The sequence below is a fragment of the Propithecus coquereli genome, unplaced genomic scaffold (genome assembly GCF_000956105.1).
Source record: "Propithecus coquereli isolate 6110/MARCELLA unplaced genomic scaffold, Pcoq_1.0 Scaffold126, whole genome shotgun sequence".
In the NCBI taxonomy this organism is placed as follows: Eukaryota; Metazoa; Chordata; class Mammalia; order Primates; family Indriidae; genus Propithecus; species Propithecus coquereli.
In genome coordinates, this window is record NW_012136747.1 from 38,262 (window position 1) to 49,477 (window position 11,216).

At 48.8% G+C, this 11,216-nt stretch overlaps 1 protein-coding gene across 1 annotated transcript in view; it reads left to right on the top strand.

Annotated features, from left to right (window-relative positions):
• LOC105805144 (EF-hand calcium-binding domain-containing protein 6-like) overlaps positions 1-11,216 on the top strand; it is a 26,512-nt gene that overhangs the window by 8,848 nt on the left and 6,448 nt on the right. Inside the window, exons 3-4 of the mRNA XM_012637963.1 lie at positions 6,829-7,059; positions 9,203-9,365. Of these exons, the coding sequence (XP_012493417.1) occupies positions 6,829-7,059; positions 9,203-9,365 (394 nt within the window). The remainder of the gene's footprint in view (positions 1-6,828; positions 7,060-9,202; positions 9,366-11,216) is intronic.

An 11,216-nucleotide genomic window follows, 5' to 3' on the forward strand; every position in this document is an offset into this window, starting at 1 on the left:
CCCTGGCTTACTCTTGCCAGAATGTGTCCATTTTATTAGTCTTTTCAAAGAATCAACTTCTGATTTTGTTGATTCTATTATATCACTTTTGTGTTTTATTAATTTCTGCTGTTATCTTTATTATCTTATTCCTTCTGCTTTAGCTTGAGTTAGACACAGCTCTTTAATTTCAGCTAGTCTTCCTTTCTTAATGAGGATCTGAAAGTATATATTTCTTTCCAATTACCACTTTAGCTGCATCCAAGTTTTGATACGTAGTTTTAAAATTATAATTCATTTGTCTATAGTTCTTATTTCCATTTTGATCCACAAAACACTTAGAAATGTGCTTTTCTGTTTCCAAATAAATTGATCTTTTTAAAGTCATTAGCTTATAAATAACTCCATTTTAATGAGAGAATATAATCTAATCACATCAGTTCTTAGAAATATGTTGAGGCCTGATGTGCGGTCATTTTTTATAAATGTGTCATTTGTGGTCAGGTCGTTTGCATAGCCTCTAGTGGCTGGATGAAGAGTTCCACATATGTTGATCAAAACCGCTTGTTATTTCTACCCCTCACTGAATCTTTATCTTTTCTGTCTGTTTGGTCCCTCAATCACTAAGAGGTACATTGAAATCTCCCACTGTAATGGTAGATTTATCAATTTCTTATAATTCTGTCCATTGTTATTTATTATTTTATATATATGTTCAAGGTTAGTTTTTTTTAAGTGTGTACCGATTTAGAATTATTATATCCTCCTAGTGAATTGAACCTTGTAACATCATGTAATAACCTTCTTTATGCCTGGAAAATAGTTTGTGGCTTAAAGTCTCTTTTATATGATATTAATATAACTACCCCAGCTTTTTTTAACTTAGCGTTTGCTTGGTATATCTATTTCTAACTTTAAAAAAAAATCTTTGGCCCTTCTGTGACATACGTTTTGTATATATGTACTATTATAAACAATATATTAAGTGAATTTTTAAAAATCTAGTCTAATAATCTCTTTTATTTATATGGATGTTTGGTCCAGTTACACTATTGTGATTACTGATATATATGGATTTATTTCTGTCATCTAATATTGTGCTTTCTATTTAACGTTCATCTCTTTTATATTGTTTTTAAAACTCTTATTACCTTCTTTTGGATTGATTGTTTTTAAATTCCTTTTTTCCTTCTATTTGTTTGGAAGTTATATATCTATTTCTGTTCTTTTAACCAATAGTTGGTGATTGCCCTTGAAATTGTATCATATGTGACAAAAGAGTGGAAGCTGAGCAGTATTTTCCTCGTTCTCTGGGCATGCAAAGATACTAAGTTGCTGTAATTCCAATTTTCCCCATAGGTCATTGTTACTGAATATTTTAGATCTATCGTATTATTTTTTCTCCACAAATTAATCCCTCGACTGATTTGTTTTATACAGTTGGTATTTATTTAGGGTTATCTGTACTCTTTACATCTTAGACCTTTCTTCTGAGATTATTTTATTTCTTCATGAAGTAGAGAGTTTTAAATTTACAGTAATTTCTCTCAATTCTTAAAAAAAAAGAAATCATTCTACTATCTCCTGGCTCCCACTGATGCTGTTTTCAAGCTCATGTCTTGTCTTTGTCCTCTGCAATCCCGTCTGCTGAGTCAGAGCTCCGTGGGTGGGCCCAGAAAACTGCTAAGCTCTCCAGGTGAGTCTGATATGCTAAAGTTTGAGACCATTGTTCTGTCTATCTTCAAGTTTGTTAATTCTCTCATCAACTGTGTCTAATCTGTTGTTTAATTTATACACTGGTGGTTTTAAAATTTTTCAAATTTTTCAATGACTATATTTTTCATTTCAAGGAATTCTATTTGTCTATCATTGCAAATCTGGCTTGTCAATTTTGGTAATACCTTGCTCCTTGCAGATTTTTGATACCCATGCTTCCTCCTTTAGCTATTTTAGACATTGCTTTTTGTTCATTTTAATACCGCTGTTTAGTTCTTTAACTGTTTTACACATGGTCATGTTATATTCTCTAATAATTCTGATATCTGAGGTCTAAATCTGTCTTAGCTTGGTTTTGCCAACTCACGTTCATGGTGACTTGCCTCTTCACGCGTTCAGTGATTTTTATTTCATTAAGAGCTTACATGTGGCTGAACGTGATCTGGGGGGATCCAGGGGCCCTGCACTGAGGATGGTTTTCTACACAGGTGGTTTATGTTTGCTTCTTCCACGTGCCAAGGATGCTACAGGCTGGTGCTGCGTTAGTTCCTCCAGCTTGGGGTTCCGTGCTGGAGAGACTAAAATGGGTTCGGACCTGCCCTTGACCCCAGGCCACGGGAAAGGCCTGTGTGCAGCCTGCAGCTCAGTCAGAACCAGGCAGATTGTCCCCCGAGCCTTGCCCTGAAGCTGCAGCCTGTCAAGTGACACAGCTCCGTTTGCGAGAATCTCCCGCTCTGGCCCGTCCCCTGTGGGCCTTCAGTCCCCAAAACTTTGGCCTCCCAGGATTGGCTTTTGCCAATCGGCTCTCGAGTTTTTGTTCACCCACCTTTGGGGTTAGCAGCTTTCCTGGCCATTAACGATTTCCTGTACTTCCTTATGAGTTCTACAATGAATGTAAAAGTATGTTTTTAAGAATATTTATCCACCAACTGGGTGTTTTGTGAATGAAGGCTTATTAGAATGTCTAGACGGCCACGTTGCCTGAGACCTCTTTAAGCCGTAAACCATTTAGAAGTGAGGTTTTCATTGTCCAGATATGGGATCTTTCATGGTTGGTTTCTATTTGTATTGTGTCCTGGCCAAAAAACGTGATCTGAATCTTTTTTTTTAATTTACGATGTATTTGGAGATGTCTTTTGTTGCTTTGTGTGTTGTTCAGCATTCTTAGTTGCAGGTTTCAGGATCCACTCAGGCTAGTTCAAGCAGAAAGGGATTGTTTTAAGGGTATCAGGATCTTACAGAAACTCTGGTAGGGCTGGGACCAGGGAGGATGCCCCACAGCCAGGAGCCACAGCAGCAAGGACAAACCCAACCCCACTGTGAGACTCTTCTAGAAGAAACCCACTGCCACTGCCTCACAGAGGAGCTCAGCATCTGTGTTGCTAAGGGGACAGGACATGGAGCCAGACACCTCTGTCGCCAAGCTTACATGGAGAACTGATGGTTCACTGACTGGTGGCTTGTTCCCTCCTTCCACGGTTCAGGCAGTTGTGTCTGCTACAAGGGAAGATGGCACTGTAGCTTTCAGCTTCCCAGGCTCTGTAGTTAAGAGGGCTGTAGAGGAACATATCTGGAGACAGAAGGAGGGGGCGGCCTCAAATAGGAGCAGAGACCTTTCTCCCATAGTTATGGGGGGGCACAGAGGCAGTTAATTTGATGTAATGGGCGTTTTCTCTGTGAAACATGGGACAAGAGTATCAGCTGAGAGTGAAGGGGCCATACTGGGTATTTAAGAAAAGGAAATGGCATGGGATAGTCACCAAGAGAACTGCAAAGGGCGTGTACCGGGGCAGGCTGGTCGGGGCGTTTGGCCGTTATGGCAGGGGCTCTGCCAGTGGGTCCAGTGCAGGGAGGGGCCAGGACGGCAGAGCAATAGTGAGTGCGAAGTTGTGTGGAATCTCAGCTTCGCTCAGGAGGGAAGTGAGGACTTGGGGCAGGAGGACGGGTGGGCTATACAGAGTGGTGGGTGCATGCATAGCCGGTCCCAAGGAGGAGCGGTGAAAACTCGAGGTGCTGATGGGAGAGAAGAATGTCCAAACCCAAGGTGCCAGAGAACAGGCCTGTGGGCTTGGCATGGGCCAGGGCCGCCAGAGGTACTCCTGCACCCCCCTCGGCTCGCATCTGCGCCACAGAGGGTCACTTTCACTCTCTTGCCGCCCATTACCCAGTGTTGGGCTCCTGCTGGGTCGGGGGTGTCTCTGTTCCCAGCCCCACCCCAGCTGTAGGCAGGGCCTGTGCCTCTGGGCTGGGGCTTGGGGAGGGAGGTCTTCTCACAATTCCCCCCTCACGCCCACTGCGTGGCAGCCCACTCAGACCTCTGCTTTGTAGAGGGACAGACCCTGGGCCCTAGAGGTCACTGTGCATCCCGTGGGGACTCCTGCTCCTACCGGTCCCCAAGAGGTCGTGGACCTGAGCCTGGTCCCCAGAGCGGGAAGAAGGGGTTCTTACCCTCTCCTAGAGACAGAGGACCGCCCCCGCAGTGTCCAGCAGCTTAAGGCTTTTGTGTCCTGCGAGAGGGGAGTCTAAAGAAGGGGGGTGATGTTTGGTGCCCTCCGCCCATCGGCACACACGCGCACACACACACACACACACACACGCACACACACCACGTTCTTGCCAATGGATCCCGAGCTCCAGCAGAGGCTGCAGAGCAGAGCCTGAGAGCAGGCATGTACCCCCCTGTGCCTGGGTCCCCAGGTATTCTGACTGCCACACCAGCCCGAACGTGGCCTTCAGGAATTGTTCTGGGGTGGGCTGATTTCCTCCTACCCTCTTCGGTGGCTGCCACCACTTCCTCCTGTGCACTGTCGCGGTGAGAACTGGCCCGTCTGGCTCTGCTTGGACTTGGGGTTCCCTGCCTGCGATCCCAGCACTCAAGGGCTTGAGAGAAGTGCCGATTCTGTGGGTGGTTTGCCCTGTTCTTGTCGAAGGCAGGGCTTGCTCCCTTGCAGCCTCCGCACCGTGAGCAGAGGCGGACCCAAGGAGGTATGTTTCTCCGTGTTCATGTTCAGGCAATGGTTTAAGGAAACAGGGGACGTTTCAGCAAGTGCGTATCCAGCGATTCTTTAGAATCCAGCTCCTGTGGTGCCCTTCCCAGTCGCGGTGCCTGCCCTGCCCCAGTGCCCGCCCGCCGCCAGCCACGCCTCCCCTTTCAGCATGAAGGTGTTCTCGGTGTCTGCAGAGCCACGAGTGGGCCCAGGGTCTGTCTCCTCCCGGTGCCGTTCCCTCCATCCTACAACTCGGAGGCCCCTTTAGTTAAAATAGGATGAAAATAGGATTTCCATGGTCCTTTCTTGCCTCGTTTGCATCGCAGGACTTAATTAGGATGTTCTTCAGTCCCTGCCTCCCTGCCAGCAAAGGAGGCCCTTTGGTTGTCCCCAGGAGCTTGGGGAACCGCTCCTTCCATGCTCCGTGTCTACCGCGGCCTTAAGCATTCATGCCCGTCTTGGTATTTACCCTCAGCAGAACAGCTGTCCTCCCGCCTGTCTCCTGGGTCCCGCCCCGAGAGTGGGGCATGAGCCTGCCAGGCGGCCCGTCCCCCTTCACAAGCCTCCTCCCCTCCGTGAGAGCCCCTCGGGGTGACTGTGAGCTGAACAGTGTTAACACCTTAAGGTGTCTTTCCCCAGGGTCTGCTCAGTCTTGTCAGCCACCAAGCAAACATTTACTGATGCTGTGTGCTGGCCCCTTTGCCAGATGTGTGACATTTAGAGACGAATTTCAGAGGAGGTGGGGTCGTCTGGCCGGTGGTTTTGGAGAGCTGTCCTGGAGGACACAGAGGTGGCAGAGCTGATGCCTGTTTGTGCCAGGTTACTGCATTTGGTCGTGGTGAGGTGTGAGATGCTGTGGTCACTTCCTCGAGGCCTGTCACTTCCACTCCACCAAAATAGTTTGTCCTCATTGGTCTAAATTAAATCGACATGAATCAATATGTGTAATAAAGTGACGGACTGTCCACGCACTGCACCAAAGCCAGTCTCCTGGGTGTGGCGTCGTTACATAGATAAAACCTTGGGGGAAGGCGGATGAAGAGTCCAGGGGACCTCTCGGTACTATCCTTGCAACTCCCTGCAAATTTATAATTATCTCTAAATAAAAAGCAAAAGAATAAATAAATTGAGAATATTGTCCCAAACTAAACCTTTTTGCCTTTTCAGGGCCTGGAACATTCTCCCTCTCTTCCACAACCCTCACTACCTCATTTCAGGGGATTCAAACAGAGCCCTAGATGATCACTTTTAATTTGCTTTTGGAAAACCCCAGTGGAGTCCCAGAAGCAAATTCAGTCTCTGGAAGTTCCCAGGCTTCATGGGGAAGGCACAGGCAGGGAAGGGAGGGGAAGGGTTTGCGCCTTCTCTGAGCCGGCTGGGAGCAGCCTCTCCAGTCAGTGGTGCCGCAGGCTGGGCCCCGGGGGCTTCAGGGGCTGTAGGTAAAATCCAATTGGAAGTAAGCTCCCATTCTTCTTGGCTCCCTAAAAGACCTCCAGTCATCAGAAGTGGCTCATTTAGGATGCATTGAGTCATTTTGTTCTATCTGTGCTGTGTGTGGGTTCGATACAGTCTGTGGCATCAGCCTGCAACAATACAAAGCCATAAACTTCTCTCCAGTTTTCCAAATGCCTCCCTTTTCATCTTGCGGGAAGACATTTTTTGCCCCTAGGGTGACATAAATTGTGGATGCAAATACAGCGGCTGAGAGCTGCGTCACCTGGTGAGCTGTTCGCAGAACTCAGGTGTGCCCGGAAGGATGAGCAATGAGTGTGGGCCTCCCTGGGACGAAGGTGGGCCAGGGCTCCGATTTCATTTTCTCCCAAATGTTCATATACACCGTAGCTCAGGCACTGTGACTAATCACAAGATTTAATGGCCTTAAAGTGCTCACTGAAGGCCCAATTCAATTAAAAAATGTCCTGCGGAAGCCATGAATAATCCTCTTGTCTTTGCTTTTCCAATCTTCCGGAGGCTTCCACCAAGCGGAGGCCAAATGGGCTTTTTTTTTTTTTAATTTCTTGACGTGGCCGGGACCCCACCAGCCCCGTGAGCGCCCTCCCTCCCCTCCCGTGCCACTTCTCGGCAGCGCCGGTGGGTTCTGCCCGGGTGTGCGCAACGCCGGGAAATGACTCTGCTTCTCCGCCAGTTCGACAGGCTCTGGAACGAGATGCCGGTCAACGCCAAGGGCAGGCTGCGCTACCTGGACTTCCTGAGCAGGTTCAGCTCCGAGAGGGCGGCAACGCCACCAGCGGCTGGCGACTTGGCCGAGGCGCAGAGAGGGAGCAGTGTTCCCGAAGTCTCTGAGGGAGCCAGATCTGCCATCTCGTCACCCGCTCAGGACCTGAGAGCAGGGCTCCGGTCTCAGAGTCACCCCTGTGTGAGTTCTCGGTCCCACCAGGGTCATGCACCGCATCACGCCAGACCCACAGGTTCCACTGGGCAGGGGCCTTTGCGGGGGCCCAGTGTTCCCCAGGGGTCAAGTGACTGAGAATCTGGCCCCCAGGTGAGCCTGGGGTGGGGGCACTGGGGTACGAGGTGGAAAGAGGAGCGGGGGTCCGCTGCGCTACTGGCGTCTTTGGGTGGGACAGCAACTGCCCCACGCTGAACAGCCACCGTGTGCTAAGCACCCTGCCACAGGCCACACCCCAGAGGTAAGTGTTGTTACTCCCATTTTATAGGTGAAGGCAGCGAGGCTCTAAGAGGTGCCCTGGTGTGCCCTCGGTCCTCAGGTAGATGTGGAGAGACCCACCCAATTTTAAGTCCAGGCCTGCCTAACTACATGGCCCTGAGCCCCAGGCCTGGCAGGAGGAAAGTGCCCAGGCTCGCCAGGGCTCTTCCCGGGTCTGCGAGCAGGGACAACAGAGCCTTCGAGGCTGGGTGGCTGAGACGATGCCCCTCGGCACATAATGCTGTGTGTAGAGCTTGTGCCCCCAGAGACAGAGGTTATCGTGCCTTCGCGCATCCACACACAGTGACTGCACGCCTGCCCCGTGCATGCGTCCTGCAGCCGAAGGGGACGAAGGCCCCTGCTCCTGTGCAGGCGTAAGTATTCAGTAAGCTAAAAGGTGGAAAGTAGAGCAGAGTGAGGGGGCAGGAGCTCCCCAGAGATGCCCGTGCCCCAATCCCTGGAACTGTGACTATGTTGCCTTGCGTGGCAAGTGGGAATTAAGGTTGTAGATGGAATTCAAGTTGCCAGTCAGCTGGCTCTTGGACAGGGAGGTGGCTCTTGGACAGGGAGGTGGCCCTGGAGTACCTGGGTAGGTGCAGAGTAACCACAAAGTCCTTTAAATGGGAATCTGGAGGCAGAAGGGTCAGTGTTAGAGAGACCAGACTAAAGAGACTTTGCTGGGCCTTGCTGGCTTTGAGGAGGCAGGAAGGGGCCACAGTCCAGGTGTTGGAAGCCTCTAGAAGCTGGACAGGCAAGGAAATGGACTCTCCCCTGGAGCCTCCAGACACCATGACTTTAGCTCAGTGAGACCCATTTCAGACATCCGACCTCCAGAGCTGTGAGGTAATAAATCGTTGTTCTAGCCACTAAACTCATGCAGGCCTGGAGGGCCATTGTAAGGACTTTGGCTGGCACTTGAGGGGCGAGGAGCCTTTGTACATTTTTAAGCAGTGGAGTGACATGACCTGAGGGACTCTTTAAAGACCACTCTGGACACTGGGGGAACAGGCAGAAGCAGGGACACAGTGGAGGTTTGGCAGAGGCCATGAGTGGTGGCCCGGAGCGGGGCGGGGCAGGGAAGCTGGTGAGCGGAGGTCAGACTTGGCTGCGTCTTCAAGGTGGAGCAACAGGAGTCCCTGACGGACTAGCTGTGGGGTTGGAGGGAGGGCGAGAGTCGCAGAAGACTTCTCAGCTTTGGGCCTCAGCAACTGGAGGAGGGAGTCGTTATCGACGCAGAAGGCCCAGGGTTTGGGAGGAAGACCAGGAATCCAACTGAGTTGGGTAAATTACTAGATTCGATAACAAAGTATCGAGAAGGCTTCGGGAGAAAAGCCCAGGCTGGACTAAATTCACTCTCTTGCTTTCAAATGGAAAATACGATAAGGCAAAGAACTGCCTCATGCTTGGTCCACGTAATTTCAAAATAATCGATATTCTTTGAGTTTACGGGATTGGACGCCTCGTGCAAGTGACAAGCAAATCCCTTACTTTGGTAAGACTCTTCCTCTAGCGAAAAATATTCCGTTGTCACTTACACACACACACACACACACACACACACACACGCTCCAGTAATACATTTAAATACATCTCTGTATATTTGCACCCTGGCTGTATATTCATTTTCAAAACTATTTTGGTTATTGTGGTTTGGCACAAATACATATAGCCCACTGATAGGAGTAAAAATTAAATCACAAAATTACTATCTGTTTTATATTTCACTTTATTTCTGGACTAATACCGCCTATAAAATTGTGAACCTCAAAACCGGAGTCCTATCTGTAAGGTTTTTTATTACTTCAATTTTAAGTCTCCGGTTACAAGCCAATTTTCCTTTCTTTCCTGCTAGACGCCAGCGCACAGCGCAGCGGGCACGCCGCCCTTGCAGAACTGCGAGCCCATCGAGAGCAAGCTCCGGCGGCAGATCCAGGGCTGCTGGAAAGAGCTGCTGAGGGAATGCAAAGAAAGAGACGTCAACAAGCAGGGGGAGATCACCGCGGCCGAGTTCCTGGGTTCGTTTTGGTTCTGTCCTCTTGATAATACCTTGTCACACTCTGTGGCAAGAGCCCATTCCCACTGGGCACAGATCCACACCCACGGTGGAGGCAGGGGAGTAATAGAGCGGGAGACCAGCTGGGAACTTCTGGGTCGAGATGCGGGCTGCACAGAAACCCAGTCCACCTCCTGCCCGCAGCCACCAAGCAGGTGCACACCCACGGGTCAAGGTCAACACGCCACTGACCTGGTTGTGATTGTTGGGCACAGTGTACACGTTCACGGACTCTGACAGCAGAGGACTGGGGGAGGCTGAGGAGGCAGGTGGCGGGGACACTCAGGCTGGGGTTCGACTCCTGTCATCATCCACTCTCTACTCTCATTTAGTTTTTCACCAACTTTAAAAATTAAACCAGTTGGATTAGTGCTTTGACTAATTGTTGCATGTTGTTAATGCAGCATTTTGCCTTACAGAATAGTCTGACCGTGTCACTCCTCTGCCGCTAGCCCTCCTCTTCCTGGCTGATACACAGACCCCTTTTAAAGGAAGATGTTTTCCTTGAGAACCTCCAAAATCAATACGAATTACTTCTATCATTAACCATGGCTTTAAAATGTACAAATGAAACAAGGTGTAAACTTTCTAAGTTAGCTCCTATTAAAAAAAACACGCAAATTAAATATGAAATTGATAATAATCAAATGTTGTTACACCGATTTAATGTGACGTTTTGCTGAAACCAAAACACCCATGTTGGTTTTAATACACACTTGAGTTCCACTTGTTTTTTAATTGGTTCCTTTGATTTTGAGCATGATAAACCTTAACTTCTATTACTATCCTTATTGTTATTGCTGTTTAATTTTTAAAACATGAACTCATTTAAGCCACCAGCCTATTATTCTGATAGGCTTGTCAGACTTTAATAGTGCATCCAAAATTCAATACTGTAAAATGATTAATTTTCAAAAGTCATTCTGTATTTTCTACTCAACACTGATGGCCTTCGGTAATTCTGAACATCAAAGGCACTTAAGGACAGTTTCCCTTGGGGTGCACAGGCCTCCCGCTGTGTCCTGGCGGGCACCTGATCCGCTGCTGCTTCGCCCCAGGCAGGAGCAAAGACAGCTCTGCTGACACGACGAGCAGCGGCTCTGGCCTGCGCCTGGTCTGCAGGCCTCATTTGATGTAGTCTGCTCCCACTGGTTTTCCTTCTTAGCCTCAGCAACTAACATGGTATTCCACTCTTTGACACTTTGTTCTTTCATGATGACAACTCAAAGTCTCAGTTTAATAAACTTAAACAAAAATCTCATCCTACAAGTCTCTTTCAAGTATTAGTTGTCACTCGAAAAGAGGCATTGTCTTTATAACTAGCAAGAGAATTCAGCTCGAGTACTAGTGCAAAGCACAGGGCAGGTGTTGGTATTTTGGTGTTAAGATGTGCCAGCCTCATGCAGCTGGGAAGATACCCCACCGTGGCGTCCTCGTAACCCTAGTAACCCTAGTCAGAAAGCGAGGCTCGAACCCCGAGACTGCACAGCGGCTGTCTCTTAAGGGTGGTCCGTGTATCCAGAATATATATCAATATATTTTAGATAGTCATTGGAGTGAAAACTCAAAACATATAAATTTGCATAGCTAAACAGACTCTCAAGGGCATGTATCTGCAGCCCAGTTAAAAAATACATGGTGTAGGCCAAGTCTGAACCGCCCCCAGCCCAGCCCCACCAGGCCCACGCCCGGCTGGTGGACCCTTCCCCTGCTGCCGCGTGCCCCTGCCCTGCCCCCAAGTCCTCACCTCCCCCTCTGCAGTCGTTGCTCCCACAGTCTGTGTCCGTTCGCTGTGACCACAGTTCTGGTGACC